Source organism: Mesoplodon bidens (assembly GCF_964165515.1).
Source record: "Mesoplodon bidens genome assembly, chromosome: 3".
Taxonomy (NCBI): domain Eukaryota; kingdom Metazoa; phylum Chordata; class Mammalia; order Artiodactyla; family Ziphiidae; genus Mesoplodon; species Mesoplodon bidens.
Genome location: NC_138178.1, coordinates 162,973,154 through 162,985,555, shown reverse-complemented (window position 1 = coordinate 162,985,555; position 12,402 = coordinate 162,973,154). Strand labels below are relative to the sequence as shown.

At 36.7% G+C, this 12,402-nt stretch overlaps 1 protein-coding gene across 3 annotated transcripts in view; it reads left to right on the top strand.

The window, feature by feature from the left end:
- The window catches only part of GALC (galactosylceramidase), a 59,324-nt gene that overhangs the window by 14,279 nt on the left and 32,643 nt on the right, over positions 1–12,402 (top strand). For 2 of the 3 annotated variants that reach the window (XM_081226908.1, XM_081226910.1), the window contains exons 2-6: positions 3,163–3,231; positions 3,494–3,557; positions 5,129–5,242; positions 7,251–7,390; positions 9,283–9,321. In XM_081226908.1, coding sequence (XP_081083034.1) covers positions 3,163–3,231; positions 3,494–3,557; positions 5,129–5,242; positions 7,251–7,390; positions 9,283–9,321 — 426 coding nt within the window. The remainder of the gene's footprint in view (positions 1–3,162; positions 3,232–3,493; positions 3,558–5,128; positions 5,243–7,250; positions 7,391–9,282; positions 9,322–12,402) is intronic. The other variant, XM_081226909.1, reaches the window with a different exon arrangement.

Genomic DNA, 12,402 nt, shown 5'->3' with positions numbered 1-12,402 from the left:
AAGTGTTTGGAATCTTCATATTTGATAGGGAAGGCAGTATGGTGTACGTGGACTTAAGAGCAGATTGCTAGGGATCTGTTCTGGGTCCTGGCACTCACTGTACAGCCTTGGGCAGGTTATTTAACCTCCCTGTGTCTCAGGTTTTTTTCTGGGGACACAGTGATACCTACCTGGTAGGAACATTGTGAGAATAGATGTCAAAGCACGGGATGGCATCTGTCACATGACTAATTTTGGTTAATATCATTCTGTTTCATAAATTAGTGGGGAGAAAGTTATTCCAAGGATTTTAAATGAAAAACGTGTTCCAGTTTGGGTATACAATGCCTGCCATTTGTTGAGAGCTTACTACGTTCCAGCTACTGTGCTAAGGCTTCCTGGGCTGCTTGTAAAGAGCTCCAGGCCTTATTCAGGGAGCGTGATTAGTGATTTGGTAATTTATTATTGCTTCATGGTACCTTTCAACGTTTGGCTGTACTGGTCCTAACTGACTATTGCCATTGACTAATGCTTTCGCATTGGGTGTGACTATAGGCTTACAGTAGAGTAATGATGTGTTGTGGTTACTCAAAGTTGGCACTTTCTGTGTTAGGGATAGAAGAGCACAGAGAGCAAAATAACCCCCAAACAGTGAAACACACTCTTCTAACAACAATGTATATCGTTAGCATAATGCAGAGCAGGCAGCATTGTTTACCTTGGGTCAAGGATAGGTTAGTGTGCATATATAGCATTCATTCACTTTAATATTTGAGCCTCTGCTAGTCTGTAAGCTCTTTGAGAAAGTGACTCTATTTTTAAAAACAATTTGTGTATACAGTGCCTGTCAATTCTTGAGAGCTTACTATGTGCCGGCTACTGTGCTAAGTCCTTTACATTTGCCTTATTTTAGTCTTAGGACAGCTGAATGAATAAGATAACCCACTTTATGATAAATTGCCCTTGGTCACATTGCTTGTAAATGATGTAATCAGGATACCAGCTTCATGGATGCAAAGCCTGTATTATGTTGCCTGTGCAGTGCAACAAATGATAACATAAAAGATATTAAATAAATGGTTATTGAATAATAGAATAAATGGGGATATGAACTTGAATAAGACACAGTCCTTGTCCTCAAGCAACTTAGAGGTGAAACAGAAAAGTAAAGCAGTGATGAGGGTGCAGGGATAGAAGAGTTATGGTAGCCATGTGGACCTCGTGCCGAGGGAGTCCACAGTCCAATCTGCGTCAGCGGTCCCCGACCCTTTTGGCACCAGGGACCGGTTTCGTGGAAGACAATTTTCCCATGGACCGGGGGAGGAGGGATGGTTTTGGGGTGATTCAAGCACGTTACATTTATTGTGCATTTTATTTCTACTATTATTACATTGTAATATATAATGAAATAATTATACAACTCACCATAATGCTGATAGGAGGTGGAGCTCAGGCGGTAATGAGGGCGATGGGGAGCGGCTGTAAATATAGATGAAGCTTCGCTCGCTCGCCCTCCACTCACCTCCTGCTGGGTGGCCCCGTTCCTAATAGGCCACCAACTGTACCGGTCTGTGGCCCAGGAGTTGGGGACCCCTGACTTAACGTTAAACTTGTGGGGAGGAGCAGAAGGTATTCTTCCTTGAAGAGGTGGAGTTTGACCTGAAAGCTGAAGGATGAATTGGATTTGGCCAAATGAGGGTGTCAAATGCATTCCAGACAGAAGAAAGAGAAAAATTAGTTTGTTAGACCTAGATGGATGGTGTGAGAGTGATAAGAGGTGAAGTGTCAGAGTTAGAATCCCAATAATTAAGGGATTTGGGTATAAAACTGAACAATCTGACCTCTATCCTGAAAGCTCTTGGGGGAGGGAAGTCTTGGCATGTTTAAACAGAGTAGTTTCATGGTTAGGTTTTTGTTTTGGGAAGATTAATCTGACAAGTAGTATGGAGGATAAAATATGGGGAGGCAGATGGGAGACCCTGAAACCATTGAGGCTGTTCTAATAATTGAGGAGAACCTAGGAAGGTAGTGGGGTTGAAGATGAGGGGATGGATTTGAGAGATATTAAGGAGGTCTTGGTGACTGAAGATAGATGGAAAGTTTGATGAAAGGGTGACCCTAAATTTATGTCTCAGACAGGTGTTGTTCTTTACTAAGATAGCAAATACATGAGAAGGAAACAGATTTAGGAAAAAGTGCTGTGTTTGGTTGGGGATGTGTTGAGCTTGAAGTGGCTAGAGAGTAGCTCCATGGGCCTGTGTGTCAGCGGCAGGGGCTGAGACACCAGCAGAATGTCAGTGGTAGCATATATGAGAGTAAAATAGAACATCAAGCCCCATGGAAGTCAAGTCTTGCCCTTGGCATACACCTGGCAAGGTGTTGGTTGTTTCATGTTAAAACCTATCTCTTTATTCCCCTTGCTACTGTTGCTCCCCAAAGTATACAGAATTGGTGGGTTATTGATTTTGTGATTTCTTTGTTCAAGCAGTCATCAGCCATGGTTTAGGTATGATCAAGTGTTATTTCCTGCATCTTCCACCTCTCTTTCCATTCTGATGGAAAGTCTTGTGTGAGGTTTCCTTGTGTGAGGCTTCCTTAGTACAGCCTGGCCTGGGGAATCACTGTGTGGTCATTCTTAATAGCAAGAGGTAGCACCTATAAATCTCTAATAAGAATGAGGAGAGTGGAGGTTCCTTTAAGCAGTGCTGCTTGTAATATTTTCTTGCAAGATGTTGAGGGGAAAAATTACCTGAGATTCATCTTTCCCATTCTGGCCCCCACATATTGTAGTTGACAAACAGCCTTAAGACAGAGAAACTGTTTCATTTCTTCTAAAAACCACTCTGTGAGTCAAGGTCCTCAAGATAAATTTGTAATAATGAGATTCATCAGTAGCCTTAGCAAGCTTACCTCCCAGCCAACCCTCATCTCAGTAGAAGAGAAACCTGGTTGTTGCTTGGAACCTGTGTTTTAGCTATAGGACAGACAACAGCCGTATTTGCCCAATGATGGGCAAAACCAAGACAGGCAAACAGATAACCTGGGAAACAACTTTCCACAGCTCAACACTGCCCAAGAGCTGGCTAAATATGGGCATGCTAGATGGCATGCATAAGCACTCTGAAAAGGTGTTCATTATTGGATTTGTTTTATTCATACTTTTGAAAACTTTTTATTTTTTAGGCAACCTCCCGACTTCTAGTAAATTACCCAGAGCCCTATCGTTCTCAAATACTGGATTATCTCTTTAAGGTAATGAAAAAATAATTATTTAATGGTATCTGTGATATCTTAGAAACTGTGGTGAATTTCACCAGTAGTCTTTTTAGTACCTTCACAATTCTAGTTTTTAAAAAACTAGGCATATTACTTTTGGAATAAGTTGCTGTTTATTTGAAGTTTTGCTTTGGTTTTCTCATCTGCAAAACCAAAGGCAGTGATTAGTAATTGTCTTAAAATGTTTTGTCCTTCATACAATGAATCACAGTGTTAATATTGTTACTTCTTTCCCCAGCCGAACTTTGGTGCCTCTTTGCATATTCTAAAAGTTGAAATAGGTGGTGATGGGCAGACAACAGGTAGGAGTATTTGTGGAATGGCATTGTTTTCCCCCAATAATTAAACCTATACTTAAACTTATATGGACTCTGGTTTCAGAATATAAAGAATGCCAACATTTTTGATGTTGATTACTGCTTAGATTGTTCTTTATTGTTCCTTCTTCATTCTAATTATTTTTAAAATATTATATCGAAATATGCATTTTTTCCATACAAAGCAGCTTGTGGACTTTAGATTGCTTATTTAGTTGAAGTACTAGGTAGTAAACAAATCCACAGTTTTTTATAAACTAATATTTACTAGACAGAGCATAGGGAGAGTTTGGAATTTTACTGAGAAGTTAAAAAAAGAAAGATTTTAATGTATAAAATATGTAAGATGTTATTAGCTTTAAATAAAATATGTGGCAAAAATATAAGTAATTTCAGAGATATTTCAGAGATATAGCTTTTTTGTCTTAAAAATAAAATCATTTTTAACCACTAAATTTTCAGTCTTCATTGTCATAATTTTGGCTTTGTGTTGTACATGTAGTCAATTAAAAAATTTATAGGTCTCTGGTTTTCAGGAAGAAGAAAATTCTCTCAATGATTGTATATAACTTATTTTTTATCAGTTAGATTCCATTATAGTGAACCTTAGAGTATTGTCTATATACCTGTGTACCTGTTAGTGACTTGGAAGTGGCTTTTGTTAAATAGATATATCTGTGTAGTGGAATTGGTATTTAATTCATGCTGAAAGAAACAATGCAAATGAAAAACAAAAGAAAATCCCATAACAAAACTATCCCTAACTTATTATAAGAAGACATGCATTTTATTGTCAAACCCTATTTTGCAGAATTGATAATGACTGGCCACCTTCATTTGCTGAAGCTAAATTAGAGGTAGAGATACAGAAGCAGGTAGTTCTTGTGAATTCTGATGTTCATCTTTAAGGAGAAAAGGGCTAGGGCCCCTCTCCTTCTGAGGCCCTTCTTAACAAGGGCAGATGTTTGTGAAATGTGGTAACACGTGAGGACTGATGTCACTTACCCACCTTGACACCCTGTAGAGGTTAGTATAGAATTTTCTTACAGTGGGAAAGTGTACTCGTTCCTTTTTTCTCAAAATTCTGTTGTCTTGATTTAACAAGGCATGTTACAGGCTCAAGGCATGGGGTATGGAAATTGGGACTTTGGAGCCCAGGATTCACATCTAGGATTGAGAAACTGGAAGCTGAGGTGATCTGAACTTAAAGTTGGACATAGGGATTTGAAAACCCCAGAGAGACCAAATCCCAGCAGAATATAGTCCTAGGAATTTTCAATTATATGAGTTGATAACACTTCTCTTAACACTGCCTACAATAGAAAGTTGTGGTTTTATAATTTAAGACTTTTATGATGCTTATGGTAATGAAAAAATGAAATAATATGCTTTGATCATCCATCCTTAAGTTAGATAAGATTATTCTTATGTGCCCTATGTCAGGATTGGTTCTGGAATACTACTTCTCTGAAATGTGTGTATGTGTGTAGGGGAGAGTGGCCTACAAAGCACCATTAACAGATAGTTTCCTTTCTGTTTTGCTCTCTCCCATTCAGATGGCACCGAGCCCTCCCACATGCACTATGCATTAGATGAGAATTATTTCCGAGGATATGAGTGGTGGTTAATGAAGGAAGCTAAGAAGCGGAACCCTCATATCACACTCATGGGTAAGAAGTGAAGTTTGATGTACTTTTGTAGTCTGTTTTCCTTTAATTTTTAAATTCTGAATCATGTATTTGGAGTATCTATTAATACTGTAGTATTAATAATGTTGTTAATACTACCAGTATGCTACCAGCAGCAAAGCACGTGCCAGGCATGATTCTTTCTTTGCTCATATATATTGTGTCTGATATTTATCATACCTCTGGAGTAAGACATTACTCTTCTCATTTTACAGAAGCAGTGGAGGCTTAGAGAGCTTATACCACTGACTTAAGGTCAGAAATTTAGTAAATGTCAAAATCAGGTTTAGAACCTTATTCTGTTGTTTTTGATTTTTTGTTTTTTTCTTTTTTTGGGGGTGCTATACTAATTTCCTCAACAAAATTTCTCATCAAAATTTGTAAAAGGGCAATACTATTTATGAAATTGTATACTGTATACAGCAGCATATCCCAACTATTTGCAAAAATTGTGTGCTACATGCAGTAGTAGACCCCATTTCTAGGTGAGGTACATACAAAAGTGTTTTTTGGTTTGTATGTGTGTTTGTTTTGAACCTCAAGGATGTGGTGGTGACTGTTCTAGGCATTGGGGATGCCTAGAACAATCCAGCCCCCAATTCCTGTCCTCGTGGAGCTTAGATTCTAGTGGCAGGATGGTTTCTTAAATGGGACTGTACTCCTTGCACTGTTCTCCTGTAGCAATGCACAGACCTATAAAAGATTTCAAACATACACTGTGGTGACATACTTTTATCATTTGCAGTGAATTTGATTTTTTTAAACAGGCTTATACATTCAGGCTAAATTACATGAGTTAATGAGATCCATTTTATAGGACTTAATTTCAAGTTATTTTAAAAATCATTTTCAACCATCCAGTTAAAGGACAAGCATAAGTTTTTCTAAGTTAAAAAAAATGAGGAGGTCAGTGTGTTCTTTCTAAATGGACTTTTGTAAGAGATTCCAGAAATGTTGTGAGCAGTAAAAAGCATCATTGACTTCAGCACATACTCGCCCATTGTGGTGTTTTCAAGGTCAGTTCTCATTTAAATGCAGAAAATCTGGCATGCTGAACCATGTCCTAACAAAGACTTCACATGGTGGGCCTTCAGAATGTATTTGGCATGTCATTGTTTTAAAACATTCCATTATTTTAATGTCACATTTATTATGTGGATACACTTAGGCATTCTTCTAGAGTTTAGAAAAATAAGCATTTTGTCACTTTGATTTTAATTTTTTTCAGTGGTGAACTAGATTGGTAATATATATTAACAGTTAAGGAACTTAATGTTGACCTTATTTTAATATTAATATATTAGTAAGAGAATTAGGATTTATAATCTTAATTAGTGCTTCTCTACTCATTTTTTTTGATTAATAATAACTGGGGTATTGAAAGAATGTGGATTATTTGTTCTATATCGTGTAACAAAGGTATATTTCCCTATTGAGTCAATGGCATTTGTATTGACATAGGACAAACTAGTTTTGTTAAATTTGATTACCTGACTAATTAGTCTGTAAATAGCTTCAGGTTGTAAGAAGATGTACTAGTGAATAAGGAATTTGTATAGTACTTACCTCACAGAAATAGTTAAGCATAAGCCTTTCAAAACTCTTTGATTTTGACCTTAGGGAACAAAAATTGAACATTGCATATCTTTTTAGCAGGAGGTGGGGAAGTTAAATTAAATTGTAGGTTACATTTCTTTATATTGGTAAGTATCATTGAGAGAGGTGTTTGTTTTTGTTTGTTTTTATTTCTTTTTCTCGAAAGAGCATTTGGAATTATGGAACCTGACTCTTGGGGTCAATAAGGAATTACTGTGTTCATAAACTGGAAGGGATTTTGAGAATTTGTGCATGGTGTGTAATCTTTCCTTTAGTCAGATCTCTATTGGCTTTTTGCTTAGCCTGTGTTCGTTCTCTTTGATTTATTTTGCTTTGTTTTTAATAGTGCCAGCACTCTTACACCTACTCCAACTTTGCCTCTTCCTCTCTGCAGGGCTGCCATGGTCATTCCCTGGATGGCTGGGGAAAGGTTTCAACTGGCCTTATGTAAATCTTCAGCTGACTGCCTACTATGTCGTGACTTGGATTGTGGGCGCCAAGCATTATCATGATCTGGACATTGATTATATCGGAGTTAGTAATACATTTTTTAGAACATGATTAACCTTTGGACATTTATTTATAATTTTTTAAAGTAATTTGTGGCACTTTGTTGACTACTTTGTGTCATGAGACTAATTTGTTCTATTGGTGTCTATTAACAAATTAACTACATGTCACCATTTATTCTTTCTCTCTGTCCATCCAAATTCTTCCCACTTTAGAAAACTGTACTTAGTATATGCCTCCTGGAACTATTTCTTTGTTTTTGTTATTGGTACTACTCCAGCTCAAATTCTCCTTCTTCCAAGCTTTCCCTAGTTTCTCTAGTTCTTACAACAATATTGTGTTTACTATATAGTTTAATGAATGATTAATCTCATTTTACTCCATGAGTCTTCCGTGGTCCTAAACCAGAGGGTGGCCGACTTCTTCTTAAAGGGCCAGAGAGTAAATATTTTAGGCTTTGTGGATCAAAAGGCAATATTAAGGATATTATCTAGGTAATTATATAATCATTTAAAATGTAACCACTTAAAACTGTTAAAATCCATTTTTAGCTTTCAGGCTGTAAAAAGTACAAAGGGTGGGCCAGATTTGGCAAGCTGGCAGAAATCTGCCTACCCTTTTCCTAAATTGTTATTTAACACCTTTTAATGATTTAAAAATGTAAGACATGATATCTTGTGTTTCTAGCTGGTCTGTTGGCAGGCTGGAGGAATATGTCACACTGCACTGTACCCCACAGAGCCTCACACACACTCATAGTGGGTCTCTATACACTTTTGCTTGTTAATATGCTGTCTGTCAAAACTGATTTTTAAAGTTTTCATGCAATTAGCAAGCAGTTATTGAGCTTCTACTGTGTTGCAGGCATTGTGACTATTATGTTTTAGGGATACCAAGGTTAATAAGCTCTTGAGGAGTTCAGTGAGAGAGGCAGACACTGGAACAGATAAACTGCAGTATCACAGGACATGATATAGGACATGAGGATGAGCCAAGGGCTCTAGGAAGCCAGAAGCAAGAATATACTTGTTTTTGTTATCCTTCCCCAGATTACAACAAAATTGTTTGAGAGCTTTCTTAAATGTCAGGGTATGTTTAACCAGTGAAACTAAATGTAGGTTTGGGTCGAACAGCATTCTATTATGGTAAAGTCACACTTAGAAAATGTTTCTGGTAAATAATGGGTTATTCACATCTCTTTTAGACTCTTGATAATCACAAGCTATGGTGAGGAAGCTTCTTTGATAAGAACACTTTCCAGTATCACTGGAGGCTGAAAAGAGTACCTGGAGGCTAGGCCCATCTCTCAGCTGTAAACTGAAAGTCGTGCAAGTTCTCTTTCAACTCTAAAACCTCCTGCTGCATGATTCTAAGCCTGAGAGATTTGTGCATGTTCCATTTATCTGTCTTCATTAAGAGTTTGCTTTTGTTATGTAGCACATCGTTGTGATTCTCTGTGTGCACTAAAAAAATTACTCCTGTACATTGTCCTTATTAATACTTGGCTTTTGGGTGTGTGTGTAGGGATCTTATAAGAATTATTATAACAATCCCGTGTCTGTTAGGTCTCCAGTGCCTGTTATAGTCCTTGGCATACATTGCCTTGTCAATCTTTGTTGAATGATTGAATGGATATTCCATTTTTAGAAATCTCTGGAATTAGGTGACTTTTTGAAAAATACCCACCAAATATTTTAAGGTTTTTAAAAATAATATTTTAATTAAAAATTATGTTGTCTTTTAAATATCTATAAATTTAATAACAGGACATTCCCTTAAGTAAGAAAAATGGATTTTCAGATGATAAGAAAGATGATGAGAGATAATATTAATGGAGAAAGGTTAATATTAATGATAATATTTGCTTTCTGACACAAAAACTTTCAATTCTGACATTTTGACTTTCTGTTTTGCAGATTTGGAATGAGAGGGCATTTGACATCAATTATATCAAGGTCTGCACAACTTTAAAATCTTTTTAAGTTATTAGTGAAAAATTCCTTTATGGTTCCATGGAAATTAGTAGTAGGAACACCGTATTTTTTATAGCACAGTTATTTATTTTGCTAGTTATAACATAAAATTCAAGCAAAATGTTAATAATATTTATATTCCTGATTAAGGCATATGTAATTCCCTCTACGCCCCAAATTGCCATTGTCTGTAGAGTTGTGTTGAGTTTTCCTACTTAAATATTCATTATTTGTGGAATTATGATAATCGTTATAAAAACAATTGTATCATTTTAGATTTTTAGGACTTACAGAAATGTAGATTTTTCTTTCACTGTCATATATCAAAATTTATAGTATATAATCTCATTCTTGTTTTCTTTGGAGTGCCTATTATATTGGAGTGTGTTGGATGTTTCTACTTGTGATTAGCCAGGTAACTCAAAGTTAACTCCATGCTTTAGGCATTACCAGTGAAGTGGTGAGAGTGTGGTGGTGTGGAGGTGGGACAGTGGAACTAGTGTAAGATTGAAGCACAAGAGTTGTTCATGGAAAGTTATGACTGCTGTGAGTGCAGGTCTGATGAGAGCAGCAGGAGGACAGCGCAGAAGCCAAGTTAGTGGCTGTGTCCTGTGTAACCCTGTAGTCAGGTGGACCATGTTGCTGCAGTCATGGACTTTCATCTTCCCAAATTTGACATTTCATAGTTTTTTTTTTTCTCCTTGGGATTCTACATGTCTCTTTAATTGTGTTCATTTCATTTGATGGAAGCATTAGAAGAATTAGAATTTAGTTTCCTTTTTCTTTTAAACTAATGGTCTGCAACTAAGGTGGTTTTTATTTTATTTATTTATTTTTTTACTATTAAGAGTCTGTTGCTGATTCCATTGCATTCTAATTCAGCTTACCTGATTTGAAAGACTGTAATTCTTGTTCTAAGACTCATCATCAGTGTTTCAAACAGTTCAGACTTCATTTCCTTTTCCCTGAAACTTTAGTTTACCTGCAGTAACATGTCTCAGGAAATAACTTTTAGTTTGCATTTGCCATTTTTGTAGCAAGATTTTATTGGAATCTGTGTCCTGTTTGTTAAAATGCCTATTGAAAGGGTTCAATGATGGCAGATGAATGTAGGTATTCAGGTTCGATAAGCTTAATGAATATATATTCCGTATAGTATAATAAGATGGCCCCTGGAAATAATGAGGATTTGTTTTTAAGAGTAGAAATAAATACAGTACAAACAAGCAATGTATGTAAAGGTGGCAAGGCTATTATTTCTTTTATTTTTGCTGTTTACATTGTATTTATGATTTACTCTGGTTTTCAGTGATGTTTTAAAATTGCGTCTGGAAAATCCCGTCTGGGATCTGAGGGTGGTGGATGGAAATGGATGTGTGAGTCTCTGGACCCTAATTCAGTCCAATCAGAACAGCTTCCTTTTCATTTCTCTTATAAGTAGGGTTTCTATCTAGGCTTTTTAGGGGGCAGAAAGGGATGGGTTCCACAGCAAAACATTTGGAATACATTAGATAAAACTTTGCTCAAAGAATGCTGCTATTCATACTGATTTTGGCAATCTATTATAAAACACAGCTTATAGACTTGTATATTTTGGAGTATTATTTGAATATATACTTACTTAAAGTAAGCAATCTTAGAGGTGATGTTCTAGGAATAGCACTAGAAAAACTAGATATAATATTGCGATAAATGCAAATGTGACTAAGTTGTTCTCCTTCCTCTCTGTAAGAATAAGAAAGAATTTCAGTGTGATGAAATGCAAGATTGGTCTCCTAATAGAGAGCTTGGGAGTCTCAATCCTACTGAATCTTGAGAGTTGGTCTTTATTTACTATTAAGGATCTGTTCAGATTTCTTCCAGAGTGGAATTGATTCATTATTTGCCTCCTAAAACAGCACATTAATTGGAAATTTCTTTAGTTCAGAAAAGTTAGAAAGTGAATAGAGAGCTTGTGAAAATCTTTGTTCTTTCTTATCTTAATTAATTCAACCAATGTTTATTGAGCACCTGCTACTATGAAGCTGACAGTTCAGAGTGCTTGGGGGTATAGCAATGGGTTTATTCACACCCATTCATCAAGAACTACTTCTGTTTTGAAACTAACACAGTACTGTGAAGCAATTATACTCCAATAAAGATCTATTTAGGGGCTTCCCTGGTGGCGCAGTGGTTGAGAGCCCGCCTGCCGATGCAGGAGACACGGGTTCGTGCCCCGGTCCAGGAAGATCCCACGTGCCACGGAGCGGCTGGGCCCGTGAGCCATGGCCGCTGAGCCTGCGCATCCGGAGCCTGTGCTCCGCAATGGGAGAGGCCACAACAGTGAGAGGCCCGCATACCGCAAAAAAAAAAAAAAAAAAAAAAAAAAAGATCTATTTAAAAAAAAAACAAAACTACTTCTGTTTTGAAATCTGACCCTCCTTCTCCTAGGTGAAATAATGTCTTCTTTTCTCTTGTTTTATATTTTGGCAATCCATACATTTTCAGTATATACTACTCTCTGATTTTCTAGGACATTCTGTTAGTTTTAGTGCCCTGATGAGTGTGTTTGCCACCTAACGGTGAGGACCCCATCTTGTGCTTTTTTTAGAGTCCTCATGGGGCCCAGGTACAGAACTAAATACCAGAGTAGGCACTCTGTGCTTTGTTCATTTATTTCCTGTTACAGTTAGCTTGTTACTTTTAATCTGGTGGGTGGATAGTCCTACAGCCATATTTTATTGCCTGTCCTGTGTATACCTATTAAAGACTTGAGGGTAACAGCAGAATATTTCTTATTTCTACTTCTAGTATGGTACAAAATACTAAGAACTGTAATCTTTTCAGTAATGGCAGAATATTTAAAGACATTGGAAAATACTCAAAATAAACTAAGTTAAAGCATTTTATTTACCAAATGGTATATTTAATTTGATCCCAATTTATTGTGTGTGCATAAGAGAATTCATGAAAGAATGCATACCAGGGTAATAGTGGGTTTTTTATGGGTAGTACTGCTCTGATTTTTAAAAAAAAATTTCCACCCTTGCACCCAAATTTTCTATGGCTAAACATAATTTTAAA